This window comes from Gopherus evgoodei, chromosome 3 (genome assembly GCF_007399415.2).
Source record: "Gopherus evgoodei ecotype Sinaloan lineage chromosome 3, rGopEvg1_v1.p, whole genome shotgun sequence".
In the NCBI taxonomy this organism is placed as follows: domain Eukaryota; kingdom Metazoa; phylum Chordata; order Testudines; family Testudinidae; genus Gopherus; species Gopherus evgoodei.
In genome coordinates this window covers 105,564,007-105,581,278 of record NC_044324.1, presented here as the reverse complement: position 1 = coordinate 105,581,278, position 17,272 = coordinate 105,564,007, and the positions used below count along the sequence as shown (strand labels likewise).

Genomic DNA, 17,272 nt, shown 5'->3' with positions numbered 1-17,272 from the left:
AAGAAGGAACACTGAGAACATAAAGAGAATGGGATAATATCTCAGCCAGAGGGCTCCATATGTTGATGACAATGTATAGTACATTGAGAAAGAAATAGGATTAGAATTGTTCTAAGTACCTATGAGCCACACAGAGTACAAGGAAGGAAATAACATTTTCTAAATGTACAACATGATGCCCAAAGTGCAGGTGAAAAATCTTTGAGCACATACAGATGGGAAGCTGACGCTGGGCTGGAATGGGAGCTATGCACTACTGTAATTTAAATCTGTTAAAATCCCCCCAGAAACTAGCATGCTTCACCAAGGGACAAGTTCTGAGCATCCTCCCAGTATGAGGTCCACAACCAGTAAAGGAGTAAATACCAGACCCACATAAATAATAATGGCTGCTCGTTCATCAGCAGATTTCCTTTTAAAAAAGTAATTACAAGATTTAGTTAAATGTTTCCATTACAGTTTGAATGGGCATTAGGGTTGAACTGATGTTGCCTAGTTATGTTTAGTTCTCTCCTTCAGTACAAATGATTGGAAGAGAAAAGGGACAAAGGAAATGATGCCCTCTTGCAAGTCACCACATGCCATACTTTCACCTAATGAGCTTGTGATATTAAACAAACGCCCAGAGTTACACCTTTGCATTGCAGTGAGGCAAGATTCACCTGGGCAGTAATGAATCTGTGACTTGCTTTCTGCTTGGCACTAGTACAGGTGATGTTTGTAAATCATTGCTGTGTTGCAGTCTAAGGATGAGCAGGAACTTCAGTGTAAATCTGCTCCAGTCTTGTGCTTTTGCTGACATTTTCTTTTCCACTCAACCCCAAAATGTATCAGCTTGTATTTCTAGGCAGTGGAGGGAACTGTCACTCGCACAGAATAGTCAAATTATACTATCCTAATTAAACTGATTTCAAAAGCAACATGCCAGTAAAATAAAGAAAACAGATGTGAGGAGGGCAAAGAAAGTAGAGGGACACCTCAAAGAATAGATGCTCTACTGAGAGAAATGCTAACTATGTTTGCTGCATAATATGTTTCTAAACCTCTGATAAACTTAGCTAAAATCACTGGGCCAAATCCTTAGTCAGATTTTACTCAGGACTTGTCTACACATATAGCACTGCACTAGTGCACTGTAGCACTTGGTGAAGATGCTACCTACACCAACAAGGAGCTTCTCCCATTGGTGTGGTTAATCCACCTCCCTGAGAGGTGATAGCTATGTTGATGGTAGAAACCCTCCTGTCGACACAGCACTGTCTACACCAGGAGTTTGGTGTAGACTGTAGTATAGACCAAGTCTCAGTCTGCCTGAGGGAGGTTAGTAAAATCCATATCAGGACATCAGTCTTATTAAAACAAATATGACACATGGTATCCCACCACAAGAAATCATTATGTTGCAAAAAAGGCTAATGTTAGCGGTTAAGTGCAGAACTTGAATTCAGTCTATCAAGAAAGGTGTCTGCCTAACCTGAATTTTTAAGACATGTAATCTTTCAGTTTAATAATACTTTAATATCTGCCTAGCACTCCATAGACTATCTCAGAAGCTAAGTACTTACATATACATGGGCTGTAGCTGTAAATGAGATGTCTTCTGTGGACCTTGATAGCCATAAGAGTCAAATCCACCTATGAAATCAACTGAAAGAGGGGAAAATTGCTTTCATTAGCAATATCTTTTCAGAAGAGATAGGCACTATCATTCAAGAACAAACTTCCACACAGATTACTTTGGACAGACCCCCTAATAATCTATCTACTAAAATTGGTGACTAATTGTATAGAGGGTGGGTGGGTGGGGTAAATGGGGGAGGAGAGGAAGTGTCTTTAGAGGCAGAAAATGAGGGATTTATAAAATCCATCTACACCAGAGAGAATAATGCATCACTCTTTCCTCAAGCAGATCACCTTATTGAAGTATAAAATTACATTTTATCTGGATATTACAAATGCTGCAAACCATTTATTTAGGCATGGATGCAATGCAACTGACTGTGATTATTGTGTTAAGCTCACTGACATACTCTGGTTCAGTGGTCCGCAGAGAAAGCATATCGATCCTGTTCTGTTTGAGAGACAGAAGTTGCTCCGATTCCCGGCTTTGACATTTGGGTTGAAATGCAGAGACAGAGCCTTAGAACAATTTGTCTGAGCATTGGAGATGGGACTTCACAGATCTAAGGATACTCCAAATACAGTAGAGGTCTATGAGTGGGGGTTATTTTCTAATTCATACCACTGCCTACCCATGTTTATTTATTTTATATCATTTCTGGGACAATACAGTCACATCTGAGTCAGAGATTCCCAGTTTCCCATACTCAAGCGCTTTCTTTTAAATGGTGAAATATGAGGTCTTTGTATCTTACTTAACTGTAGCCCTCATATATATTTGGATGCTATCTCCATGAAATAGTCTAACCTACATATTGTATACTAGGGTGGTATGAATAACTGGATCTACTTCAACAGAAGAGACTGAGAGATACCCACCCCAGAGTAGCTCATAGTCTGGTGGTGAGACCCTACTCCAGAGTGAGGATTTGAACCTGCATCTCCCACATCCCAGGTGAGTGCCCTAACCATTGGGCTATTAGGTAAAAAGGGATCACCTCCCATCATCCTCATTTTGTTAATGGAGCCTAAATCCTCTTGTGACTCTAGTCTGCAATATCAGAGAGATTTAACATTTAGATAAACTATTTTGGCATTTCCAATTTTTTTAGTTTTAACTGAAACAATTCACCAAAATCTACATGAATTCATGAAATGGTTTGAGCCAAATCTTCATTTTTCAGCAAAATAAATTTCAGCCAAAAAATTTCACCTAGCTCTAATGTACACCACTTTGATGTTACTTAGCAAGAGAGAAGGCAAAGCCGGAAAGTTCAGATCTGGAACTGTATTTCCCCTAAGTACTGGGATGTCCCTGAGCAAACTATGATTATGAAGGTAACTGTGATTCTGTGATTCAGAAAGTAGCAAATTACTCTCTAATACAGGAAAGTCCCTTCTGATATGAATGCAATAATAAAATTAGAGTTCACATGTCATTCCTTTTATAATTCACAAATCTGAATTTGAGATCTTTCACAGTGGACAACTTAAATACTGCATCCCAAAACACATAATTATGAAGAGCTTTCTCTCTAGGATAAACATTAATATATAATCATACTTAAACATACATATATCCATTTTCCAAATACTCTAAACTATCCTTTTCGTAGGGCCATACCCTTACCTCTAGCCACGCACGACCTGGGCACGAACTCACCAGCTCTTAGGAAACTCCAACTAGTACAGACAGGACCAGTGCTAGGGGTTTTAGTGCCCTAGGTGCACGGCCATTTCGCCACCCTGCGAGCTGGTCCCGCGGCTCCGGTGGAGCTGCTGCAGTTGTGCCTGCGGGAGGTCCACCGGAGCTGTGGGAGCAACGGACTGTCCGCAGGAATGCCTGCGGCAGCTGCACTGGAGCCGCGGGAACAGGGGACCCTCCGCAGGCATGACAGTGGCAGGTCAACCGGAGCTGCCTGCCGCCCCCTCCCCTGGCAAAATGCCACTCCCTAATAATACTGGCGCCCTAGGCGATTGCCTAGGCCGCCTAAATGGAAGCGCTGGCCCTGAGTACAGAACACAACAGCACAGCTCCTTAGGAACACAGGCTAGTGTGAATACATCAGGCCTATCCTTTACTCTCTGCGCTGGTGTCCCATAGAAAATTGATTCAAGTTAAAGGTCTTGAGCCTTATCTTCAAGGTGCCCAATGGTCTAGGCCTATGATCAGCAACTTTTGGCATGCAGCCCATCAGGGAAATCCACTGGCGGGCCGGAATGGTTTGTTTACCTGCAGCGTTTGCAGGTTCAGCTGATCATAGCGCCCACTGGCTGCGGTTTGCCGTTCCAGGCGAATGGGGGCTGCGGGAAGTGGCAGTCAGCACATCCCTTGACCCACGCCGCTTCCCGCAGCCCCCATTGGCCTGGAACAGTGAACTGTGGCCAGTGGGAGCTGTGATGGACCCGAACCTGTGGACACTGCAGGTCAACAAACCATCCCGGCCCACCAGCGGATTTCCCTGACGAGCCGTGTGCCAAAGGTTGCCGATCCCTGGTTTAGGCCCAGTGTATAAGATCACCTAAAGCTCTGGAAAAAGGCCTTGGTGGACAACTTTGCTCCTCTGGCATAATGGTGCTTTCATCCATAAGGGTAAAGCTCATCTGTACAAGGGACAAAAGTTTCTTGAGGGTTGGTCCAAGACAGTGCAATGAACTCCCCCAAGAACTAAGGACCATCTCAAACCTCACCGTCTTCCACTTCAAGAGCAAGGCAAACGTCTTCATTTTGCCTTCTCCTACATAAACACATAATAGTATGTACATTAGAAAACAAATCAAAGCAACAACTCCCCCCCCCATGCCAACACCCAAATCCCCATCAAAACAAAACACTCTACTGCATTCACAATTCTTCTTTTGGTGAGAGGATGAGAGAGAGGATGAACTACATGCCACAGATGTTAGTTGCATTGTTTAATGCACTTAGATACTATGGTGATGGGGGTAGAATAAGAAGCAGTATAGACTAGAACGTAAGTAATCCCACTGAAATTAATGGAACTACTTATTAAGTGAGGTGCTATTCAGCATGAGCAGAGCCAGCCCCATCTAGCCCATAATTAAGACCGTTTATACTGCAAAAAGGAGTAACAAAGACTATAGCTTCTTCAACTTAAATGGATTTTAGTGTGGATTACAGAGCTCTATGTTCACATTGCCCGGTCTTCTATTGTAGCCCATTCAATTGATATATAGTGCACCTTATGAATGTGTGTGACTTCCTAGTTACACTTGTTAAGGCACACATCTGCACTCCCCTTACATCAGCTCTATATACTGCAACCATTAACACAGTACACTACAAATGAGGTTCCTAGATGCAGCCCTTGCACAGTGAATATAATCCTCCTCCCAGAGTATACAGTCACAATGCTAACTTTGTGACATAATTATTTCCATGGGAAGAGTCACATGTAATAAACACAGGATTGAGATTTAAGGAGGACATGAATGAGCTCTTATCCCACAGATACGTTCAAAGATAAGGGTGACACAGGCCTTTCCTGGTTCATCTTGTAGTGAATTGCTTTTTGTATAAATGTTCTCTTTTTCAGCCTTGACCTTCTGAACAAAGAATTCAGAAAACAAGCTGTCTGGGCTAGATTGTCCATTGTTTTAAATCAGCATAGCTCCACTAGATCTTTGCCAATTTAAGTCAGCTGGGAGGACCTGTCCCTCTATATAGTATGTGTGTGTGTTTTCAGATATATGTGGTAACATAAAGTTGTACCCTATAAGTAATGACAAAATGACTCTGTCACAGGCAGGGATGCTCTGTTTTGAAGACACAAGAAGAAATATTTTGAGGAAGTTTCTAGGTTCTTTCCCAGAAAGCTAAACCAAAATGTTCAGAAAAAAATTCCCAGCAATAAAAGGAGTTTGTGTGGGCTCAGGAAAAAAATGTGTGCGTATTATCTCTGCATGGCCGTGTGTCCCAGTCTTTTGCCCTGTTGCACAAAGGAAACGCAGGGTGTAAACAGGCCAGATTACAAAGTGATATAAACAAGATGGGCCTATAGAGACAGCTCTGTTTTAAGCAGACAGTACAGACTTCCCAGTTGTATATTCAGATGATGGTAGGGGAGAGAATATGATTGTGACCTTGTTAAAGGAATACAATGGCTCCTTACGTACAACAACAGTGCTGCAAGTGAACTAGGAATGGTGAGTAATATGATATTAACTCTTATGTAGAGAATGCCTATAATTTCTTTGCAGCACATTTTCTTCATCATGGCAGCATCTCAGTTAGCTCTGCAAAGCCTGTGGTGCCCAGACTGTGCTAAAAGCTCCCTATGGATTTTGAGTTAGTTCCTCAAAGTATGCAAAATGCTGCCCTTTCTGCTGGGCATTTTATCCTGGCTGTGCCTGAAAGGTCACTAAAAGTGTCATACTACAGATACACTCCTGGCAGCAGTAACATGAGATGAATAAAATAAGCCTCATTAGCTGAATCATTACAGATGTTTCAATTCCTAACCTTATCCATCAAACACATTTTTGCTTACTGTATTTTACTTTTATCTTGTATATCATCATTATCAAACTCAGGTCTTTAATCATGTTTTGCCTTCATAAACACACACACATAATCCTACTCGCATACCATATCAACAGATGAGATATACTGAGAGGCTTGCCTGAAATCTGGTAATGGAACATTTAACAATGAATAGCTCACTTTCATTTTGTGAGTCTGAATCTCTTTCTTGCCTTGCTGATACTAACCTGCTCCTTGTTATAACGTCAGGTTTACAAAAGCACCATAAACTCTTTCTAGGATATAACTGGGGAAGTCATGTAATTAAAATTGGTTATGGCTCAAAATAATGGACATGTTTTCTATTAATACACCCACTAAAGACCTGATCTTGTAATCCTGGCACATAGTCAAAACTCCCATTGAAGTCAATAGGAGCTTTGAATTTGTCTCAGTCTGTAGGATGGGATCGTAAGGCTGAATTCAGTATTCAACTTCAGTTGCTGGACATTTGTTGGTGTGCAAAGAGCCTATTTAGCTGGGATGTGTATATCTGAACAGAAGGGGCCCCGTTTATATAAAAGAGTGAGGAGCTTCTACCAAGACCAGCAGGAGGAACAAATACATAAGCAGATAGAGAAGTAGGCAGGAAATAAATAATGTGGTATAATGTAGCAAAATGATGCTCATGCAGAAAAAAGAGAAGAATATTAAAAGAAAACTCAGGTGACCGCACGTCCCACTCCAGCAAATAATACAAATGGCTTCAGTAGAGCTATGGCAATTTATACCAGCTTAGGATTTGATCCAAGAAGTTTAAAAAGCACAGTTAGGTAAGCTCAGAGAGCTGATAGATAAGGTCCCATGGGAATCAAGACTGAGGGGAAAATCAACTGAGGAGAGTTGGCAGTTTTTCAAAGGGACACTATTAAGAGCCCAAAAGCAAGCTATTCCGATGGGTAGGAAAGATAGAAAATGTGGCAAAAGACCACCTTGGCTTAACCACGAGATCTTGCATGACCTACAAAATAAAAAGGAGTCATATAAAAAATGGAAACTAGGTCAGATTACGAAGGATGAATATAGGCAAATAACACAGGAATGCAGGGGCAAGATTAGAAAGGCAAAGGCACAAAATGAGCTCAAACTAGCTATGGGAATAAAGGGAAACAAGAAGACTTTTTATCAATACATTAGAAGCAAGAGGAAGACCAAGGACAGGATAGGCCCACTGCTCAGTGAGGAGGGAGAAACAGTAACAGGAAACTTGGAAATGGCAGAGATGCTTAATAACTTCTTTGTTTCGGTCTTCACTGAGAAGTCTGAAGGAATGTCTAACACAGTGAATGCTTATGGGAAGGGGGTAGGTTTAGAAGATAAAATCAAAAAAGAGCAAGTTAAATATCACTTAGAAAAGTTAGATGCCTGCAAATCACCAGCGCCTGATGAAATGCATCCTAGAATACTCAAGGAGTTAATAGAGGAGGAATCTGAGCATCTAGCTATTATCTTTGGAAAGTCATGGGAGACGGGAGAGATTCCAGAAGACTGGAAAAGGGCAAATACAGTGCCCATCTATAAAAAGGGAAATAAAAACAACCCAGGAAACTACAGACCAGTTAGTTTAACTTCTGTGCCAGGGAAGATAATGGAGCAAGTAATTAAAGAAATCATCTGCAAACACTTGGAAGGTGGCAAGGTGATAGGGAATGGCCAGCATGGATTTGTAAAGAACAAATCGTGTCAAACCAATCTGATAGCTTTCTTTGATAGGATAACAAGCCTTGTGGATAAGGGAGAAGCGGTGGATGTAGTATACCTAGACTTTAGTAAGGCATTTGATACAGTCTCGCATGATATCCTTATCGATAAACTAGGCAAATACAATTTAGATGGGGCTACTATAAGGTGGGTGCATAACTGGCTGGATAACCATACTCAGAGAGTAGTTATTAATGGCTCCCAATCCTGCTGGAAAGGTATAACAAGTGGGGTTCTGCAGGGGTCTGTTTTGGGACCAGCTCTGTTCAATATCTTCATCAACGACTTAGATGTTGGCATAGAAAGTACGCTTATTAAGTTTGCAGACGATACCAAACTGGGAGGGATTGCAACTGCTTTGGAGGACAAGGTCAAAATTCAAAATGATCTGGACAAATTGGAGAAATGGTCTGAGGTAAACCGGATGAAGTTCAATAAAGACAAATGCAAAGTGCTCCACTTAGGAAGGAACAATCAGTTTCACACATACAGAATGGGAAGAGACTGTCTAGGAAGGAGTATGGCAGAAAGAGATCTAGGGGTCATAGTGGACCACAAGCTAAATATGAGTCAACAGTGTGATACTGTTACAAAAAAAGCAAATGTGATTCTGGGATGCATTAACAGGTGTGTTGTAAACAAGACACGAGAAGTCATTCTTCTGCTCTACTCTGCGCTGGTTAGGCCTCAACTGGAGTATTGTATCCAGTTCTGGGCACCGCATTTCAAGAAAGATGTGGACAAATTGGAGAGGGTCCAGAGAAGAATGACTAAAGGTCTTGAGAACATGACCTATGAAGGAAGGCTGAAAGAATTGGGTTTATTTAGTTTGGAAAAGAGAAGACTGAGAGGGGACATGATAGCAGTTTTCAGGTATCTAAAAGGGTGTCATCAGGAGGAGAGAGAAAACTTGTTCACCTTAGCCTCTAATGATAGAACAAGAAGCAATGGGCTTAAACTGCAGCAAGGGAGATTTAGGTTGGACATTAGGAAAAAGTTCCTAACTGTCAGGGTAGTTAAACACTGGAATAAATTGCCTAGGGAAGTTGTGGAATCTCCATCTCTGGAGATATTTAAGAGTAGGTTAGATAAATGTCTATCAGGGATGGTCTAGACAGTATTTGGTCCTGCCATGAGGGCAGGGGACTGGACTCGATGACCTCTTGAGGTCCCTTCCAGTCCTAGAGTCTATGAATCTATGAGCCTATAGAAATAACATTGACATTATGGTGTTCATCAAATTTAGTAGGGCCGTAAAATTCAGTCCATATTAAATATGAAAGGATACAGACTCTTGAGAGGCGGAGCGGGGACGAGTGGGTTGGGAAATAGCCATACATGTTAAAAAAATCATTCTTATCAAAACAAAAAACCCCACTGTACACACAATTCTCCCCCTGGAAAGAAGCTGTGAGAGAATGGACCATACGTGACAAATGTCAGTCACATTACTCAATGCACTGTTGGAAGGCTCTAAGCTACCACAGTCATGAGGGTGGTATAAGAACCTATCTAGACTAGACTAGGATACCGGATGTAGTTGAGAGCTGTGCAAAAATGCTGAATTTTACAAACCTTGACACAATTTAGAAATGATTAATGGTGTGAAATTAGGGCCAATTTTATTAAATTTGAAATTAAAGCAGAAAACCAGAAGTCTGGCTTAAAAAAAAAAGAAAATCTATAAGCTAGGAGGAAGATTATCATGCTCTTGCAGACTACCGTTGCCATCTGGCCTCCTGCTAAGCTGTCTTATGATGGCATGATACTCACTGCCTGCCAAACCTACCCTAGTCTTACCCTTTGTATCCTGTGATCATTGCTGTTACACACTGTTCAGCAGATAGGCAGAGGTGTGCTCTAATACAAACCTTCAATAAAGTTTTCTTACAATGATAATTAAATGCCATAGGCTTTGTTTTGTGGATACAGCAATTAAGACCCACAGAAGAGAATAGCAGAAAAGTGGCAGGGACAAAGAGCGTATCTGTCAGTTTCTGAAGCTGTGCCATTACCAGTGAGACATTATAGCAAAAATTGAAACAACATAAGAGTTCCAAAGGGTTAGCAGAAGGAAATCCTCTAGCCATATTTCTCTGCTCTGGTTTTGATGTGCTCTCATTATTGCAATTCCATTCCCTTTCACAGCAATGGAAACCGTTCTTTGGCAGTCCCTTCTGGTAGCTCATGAATTTCCAGGTTTTCCAGCAGATCCTTATACCACTTAATTTGTTCTTTGAGACAATTCTCTGTGGGGCCCTCTCTGAGCCCTGCTGATCCCTGGCCAGCTCTTCCCTCACTCCATCTGGTATAAGCTAAAATCAGCAAAATCAGATTGTCAGAATTTTGTGTCATCACATCCCAATCAAGCTCCTTCCTCCATTCTGTTAAATGTCTCCACTCCCACTAAAATAATTTTAAAAACATATTTTATGTTTTCTCTTTAAGTATATCTCAGTTAGGCCTGGAACTTCCAGAACAATTTCCATTTGCTCTCCAATTTTCGTGCATGCAAACATTTCCAGTGTGCCCCTGAGATATTTTTAAATTGATAAAATATTTCTAAATTAGCTAAGGATTCCACAAATTTTGCCCAGTGCCATCTAGAGGTAATGCAGGTTAAATAGGATCATCAGGGCACTAATAAAAGGACTTCTTAGGAGAAATTTGCTATAGGTCATCTCCTCACAAGGGCTAAGCTGGTGATAAGGAAAGAGCAGACTGGGGCCATGCTACCACAATTATTATTTATTATTTGTATTATTGTAGCACCTAGAGCCCCAGTCCTGGCCCAAGGCTCCATTGTGCTAGGCACTGTATAAACATGGAACAAAAAAAGACAGTCCCTGCCTCAAAGATCTTACAATCTAAATATAAGCCAAGAGACAAGAGATGGATAAAGCCACAGGGCAGAGTAACAATTTTGGTCAGCATGATGGGCCGTGGTCTTTGCACATCAACAGCGTAATGAATGTCAAGTTTTTTGTAGGCCTAACTGCAGAGGAGAGTTTTAAGGAGGATAACGAGTTAGTTTTGTGGATGTTTATGGGAAGTGCTTCCCAAGTGAGAGGCAGCAGGCAGAAATCACAAAGGTGGAAGATGGAGGCTGGCATCATGGGGCAATCGGAGGTAGGAACTGACATATCAATGACAAATGAGAAATGACACAATACAAATAAATAAACATTATGAGAATTAATAAGTGTAACAAAGAAGAGAACTGAGTCCTGAATGTGTGAAGACTAACAAGGCAAGGTTAATGAAGAGCCATCCAAAAATTTAAAAGGAAAAGGCAAAAGTAATAAGAAATAGGGAGTGAAATACTAATGGACTAGAGAAAATGTAGCACAAAGATATGTGTCAGATAGGGTCTAGGGACACCCAGGCCAGTACAAAAAATCCAGTTTGACTCCTACAATTGGGAAAACACCAAATTGGACAGAATTTGACAGCCAGTGCAAGTGAGCAGACACACCTTGAAAAGTATCAGAGAGGTAGCCGTGTTAGTCTGGATCTGTAAAAGCAGCAAAGAATCCTGTGGCTGTATCTGACGAAGTGGGTATTCACCCACGAAAGCTCATGCTCCAAAACGTCTGTTAGTCTATAAGGTGCCACAGGATTCTTTGCTGCTTTTACACCTTGAAAAGTACAGCTCAATAGCTTTGGACTCCCAAACAAGGGATTTTGGAGCTTAGCTGTTCATATCAAACCTGCTTTAAAGAGTGCCAGACAAATGAGTGATAATGCTTTTCAGTTGAACTTGTTTGGGGCAGTTGTGACAAACTATACACTGTATTGAGTTACTCATATATGCACATTCTCAGTAGGTAGTCCAGTCAATGTAGACACAACTCAAAATCTCTTTAAACACAGCAGTTTGAATTAAGACTGGATATCAAACTATCTGCTATTAGAGAAATACTGTACAGCATCCAGTATGATGTAAATCTGTATATGATGAATGGTTAACCTGGGTGTCTAGTCAGAACTGCAAAACTCCTTTGTTACTAAGCAGAGCATTGTTATCTTGATCTCCTGTCTTGAGTTTCTCCTCCAAGAACAATTACATCTGAGTGTAGCAGAGTAAGATTTTTGAAAGGGTTTGGGTGTAAAATTCATCTCTCTTTGCATGCTCCCTGCATCTTTTCCAGTGCAATTTGCTTCTGCGGTGGCTTTTTATATTAGTGGAATCAATATAATATTTTAAGCAGCCTTATTTAAAAACACTTTTCATTTAATAAGATTCAGCAATGGATTATGAATGAAAAAAATACAATAATGTAAGGCAGATACATCCCCTTGGCTACTGTGATTCGTTGATTGTATTAAACAGTATTCCATCGTGATGAGCCACCAAAATGGAAATGGTACTTCCTTCAAGCCCTAATATTATGTTATTTAGATATTTTTGAAACTCAAGCTTGACAATCCCCATAGAAGGCAGTGAGGGATGTGGGGGGATGGGCAGGCAAGACAGTGAGGAAGAAGGGAAATTAACATCTATGAAGCCAGAGACAGCACCATGTCCCCCCCCCCTCATGATTTTATTTATTTATATATTTGGTTTCATACCACATCCCAGTCTCTTAGGGACTCCTTTAACATCAACTTCATTAGTTAGGAAGGCAGCAATCCATAGACAATTTTCCTTTCATGTCAAGCTTGTTCACGTATAAACCCAGCCCTTTTGTTGGAAGCATTTGCAATTAATCCCGAAAACAAAGAAAATGCAAATCTTACAGTCTACCCTAACCAACCCTTCTGACTCAAGGCCCTGACCACCATCTATTAAACATTAAAATGAATTGAAATTCCCACTTTGAACCTAACTTAATTTTCTAGTGATAATAGGCATGGATTCCCAGAAGCACTCTGTGCATCTTGATAGTAACATCCTAATTTCCTTTCCTGGTAAATGCTTTAAATAAGATTTTAGCACCAAAGGAAATTAACCTTTAAATTAATTGTAATTATAAAATGACATCGCCGATTTTGTCTTCAGCCTAATTACTTGCTATTATTTAAACAAACTGCTCCTCCTCTGAGCTTTCACTTTGTTTCTCTCTCGGCAACACAGTGCCAGCTGATCATAGCTAAGGCAGTGTAACTGTCTGTGTAGGTCCTGTAAACACCTGGATAGTGTAGTTCAATTTACATGTCAAACACAACTAGTTTTTGTTTTTCGGTCTGCTATTTATATACTCCCCCTCTGGCAGTTAAAGCTGCTTCCGAGATATTTCCAGTGTGTACTTTAGAATAAGTGGCCAAACCTTGTGGGATTCAGAGTGTGTACCATCTCGCTGCTGGGGGAATGAGATGGTAAAAGCCAACCCTCTCTGTTTTTATTAGAGGCCACAACTGAAAGTAATGAAGTGGGAATCAGCTATTGGTACTTTTAACAGGCTGATGCTGTATAGACTTCCCAGTAAGTTTCCTACATGCTCATTGCTCCCGGTGGTAGTTTGGTTTCCCAAGCCAGCTTGTTGTAGGATGAAATGTGTCAGACGGTGTCATTGGATTTCAGAAGCTCCATTCTGTGTGTGTTTGCATCAGCATCCTGACAACTGAAAAACATCCCATTGTTTCCCCCCTCTCCCTCTTTGGCTTTGCTTGCTTTATGTAGCAGTCACAGCACTAAATGAAAAAAGTACACAGAAAAGTTTCTAGCCAGTCAGTGGCTGTACATTTGGGAGTGCACTTGGGCCAAAGCACTTTGACAAATTTCAAATATATCTTTAGCCTCTCAGCCTCAGTCTGCTCATACAATGCACAAATAGCTTGTTGAACAGGTGAGAGAACAGGTGCCTGCATGTGGGGGAGTTCTCATATTTGTGTTTCAAGCATTGGTTTATAGCTGTATTTACTGAGAGTTTTTTTAATGCCTCAAAAAGCCATTCATGGGGCCAAAATAATGCAGGAGTCAGGCTTCCCAGGATATTTCAGTTCTTAGGTGGTAGATTTCTTTTGCATTACTCCGATCTGAGAAATGGCTTCCTGAGGCAAAAAATATAAGCACAAATATGAAAACTGAGTTAAATGGTCCTACTGGAGAGAGCACAGTTCTAGTGGAGACTTTCCCTATTCTCCTAGCCTCAAACCTCCCAATTCACACATATCAGAGAGAAGCAGGGAGGAAGAGCGACAGATTTGCAGTTTAACATTTATTATATGTTTCTTTGTGTTTGTACTGTACTTTCAGAGCTTTTTAAGCAGAGACTTAGGCACAGTACTAATTCTCAATAATGCCTCACTAATCATACTGTGGGAGGCATTTGGCACAGAAATAAAGTAATATACAATAACACTTTGGACTTCTATAGGCCCTTTCATCCAAAGAGCTCAAAGCTATGAAGGCCTGCCAACACACCTGAGATGTATGTTAGTATGATTATTGTTTTGTTTTTACTCACCTGGTCTGTAATTATGCTGGGGTGTTCTTTTTATTAATGACTGGGAAACTGTTTTCATGATGTTGCCTAGCACCCCAAGCACTTATATATTATTATCTCTAATTTAAATATGGGAAACAGGTATGGACAGGTTAAATGACTTGCCCAAGGTCACAAAATAGTCTATGTCAGAGCCAAAAATAAAACACGGGAGTCTTGGCTCCCAATCCTGTGCATTAGCCACATCCCTTAAAACTAACCAGATAAAATTCTCTTTTCCTACCTATGTGAAATCATCGTGGTACTTATCAGTCCATGGCTGGTACCCCAGAGCACCTCATTCTTTAACATTACAAATATCATTGATTTATGGGGGTTGTAGGATGAGCTAAGAGGTGAAAACATTATCTAAAAGTTGCATCTGTGACATTGTATTCTGGGATATCTTCAGTGAGTCAGGAACTACCAAGAAGTTTTCACAGAGGGGAGTAAAGAAATTAAAAAAGGTTACTTAGAACTTATTTCTGTGCCAAATATCCCTAAATGCCTGGCTCGATGGATATTCAGCATGGAAAGCTGTCATTTTTGCCTTGCATTTCACCTTGAAATAACAAAAGAGGGAACAAGTTCTTAACAGGCAGTGATGTGGCACGGTAAGGTGAGAAGCCACAGCTGCCATAGTTTAGATTCACCCCTGCTAGTACCAGGTGATGCAAAGCAGACCTGCCTGTGCGCCAGGAATATTCACCCTGGACAGATAATAGTTCTACTGCTGCCTTCTTTGAGGGTGTGCTACAAAGGGAGAGGTCAGCTTTAGTTTGTAGCTGCAGCTACACAGGTGTCCCGGTGATGGATGGTGCTATATGGGGATGCACTGCACTGGCACATCCCCCTGCCATCTCAGCAGCACCTCCTCCTTAGTCAGTGCTGCCCACCTTTGGGCTCCATTGCAGGGCCGTCCTTAGGATTTATGGTGCCCTAGGCGGGATTATTAAACTGGTGCCCCTGTGCCTGTCTTGATCTTAGCAACATAAACATAAGCTTACACTATTGGAAAACTTGCCACATGCATGTTATTAAAACCAGTTTAACTTAATTAAGCACATTGTAATGCTGATGGACTAGCACTAAAGAGGTAGCACTATAGAAAAAATTCTGATTTGACAGAATGATGCAAATATATATTTTTTAATTTGTCAACATTTTATTGGAAATTTATATGAAGAGGTATTGAAACAAGGATTTGTTTTTAATTAAAAGCAATCTTTCTGGCTTTGTTGGCTGCAAAATCAGTAATAATGTCATCTATGACAAAGACAAAGTGATGTCTTGTTTGATTGCAAGAATAGCAAGACCAGTCAAGTGTTCCTGACTCCTTGTAGAGTGGAGATAGTTTTTAATGAGTTTTAGTTTTGAGAAACTCCGTTCTCCTGATGCTACTGTTACAGGAATTGTCAGTAGAACACAAGTGGCAATACACACATTAGGATATATGTCAATAAGTTTGCTGGTATGAGTAAACTGTACAATGTCCATCATCGATTTTCCATGTGGCACCATTGATGACAGTGTACTCAATTCTTCATACAGTTCAAGTCCATTTAAATCAAAACGATCGCCGTACTTCAGGAGGCTCTCTAGGTCAGGGGTCCGCAACGTGGTGCCCAAGGGTGCCATGGCGCCCACAGGAGCCTCTCAGTGCACCTGCGTACCGGCTGGTGGACGAGCATCCGCCAAAATGCCACCGAAATTTGGCAGCATTTTGGCAGCGATGCCTCTGGATGACACTGCTTAACAGCCGATAAGCAGTGTCATCCAGAGGCGTCGCCGCTGAAATGCTGCCAAACTTCGGCGGATGCTCATTCACTGCCATGGTCCTTCGTCTGGTGACCGCCAGATAAAAAAGGTTGGGGATCTCTGCTCTAGGTTCTTGCATTTTGTCATTAGTTGTTCTTGTTTTCCTATTTCGTTGAATTTAGTCCTGCTCAGCCCACCTACCAGCTGAGTGAATGGAACCCCAGGCTGACAGCGGATTGAGTGGCTCAGTCGGGGTATCAGCCGCCAGCCTGCTCAGCCTGCTGCCAGCCTGGGGTTCCTTGGGGGTCCCCAGGCCAGCAGTGGGTGCTGAGTGGGGCCGGTGGCCGGGACCCCGGGTGGCAATGGGGCAGCAGCCGGAACCTCAGAGCAGCGGCGGGCTGAGTGGTTCAGCCCACTGCCGCATGCCATCAAAAATCAGCTCGCGTGCCACCTTTGGCACATGAGCCATAGATTGCCGACCCCTGCTCTATACACTAGTAAGAAGATGAGCATATTACAGTTGTTGGAGGGCTGTATTTAGCAGTAACAAGGCTATAGGAAAGTCAATCAACAGTTTTTGTTTCTCTGATGAAAACTGGCCCACTCCCTTCCCCATACCAAACTTGTCACAAATAATTGTCAAAACTTAATTTTCTGTTTTTGGCTAAGATACTGATTTAAAAAAAATATTGAAATTGAATTCAGGATTGTTAGCAAGCATTTTTGGCAAACAAATTTGTTAAATGACAATCTAAATGGCAACACAGTACTGCTTTCATGCTTGGCTCACCCCCCAACCTGCTGGTCCAACAGCTGCAGTACAGGAGGAGATAGGTGGAAAACTGCAGGACCCCAAAATCCACCTCTTGGGGTGCAGAGTGGCAACAGCAGCAGCAAACTCTCAGGTCTGATCACATGGCAATGGGCACCACCACCAGCCCAACAGACCATGGTGAAGTTAGCACAGCTTCTGATCTCAGGGACAGGGCACCCACTGAGTCACAGCAGCTCATCCTGCCCTGTGCAGCTCCCCCTGGATGAGATGGATCACTGCCAGCCCAGGGGAGAGACATGCTCCCCAGCTAGGGTGACTAGATCCAGATGTCCTGATTTTATAGGGCCAGTACCTATATTTGGGGCTTTGTCTTATATAGGTACCAATTACCCCCACCTAGGGTGACCAGACAGCAAATGTGAAAAATCGGGATGGGGGTGGGGGGAA

General features: G+C 41.8%; 1 protein-coding gene across 2 annotated transcripts in view; it reads right to left on the bottom strand.

Moving 5' to 3' along the window:
• The window catches only part of NKAIN2 (sodium/potassium transporting ATPase interacting 2), an 817,962-nt gene that overhangs the window by 8,189 nt on the left and 792,501 nt on the right, over positions 1 to 17,272 (bottom strand). For both annotated transcript variants that reach the window (XM_030556223.1, XM_030556222.1), the window contains exon 6: positions 1,566 to 1,647. In XM_030556223.1, coding sequence (XP_030412083.1) covers positions 1,566 to 1,647 — 82 coding nt within the window. The remainder of the gene's footprint in view (positions 1 to 1,565; positions 1,648 to 17,272) is intronic.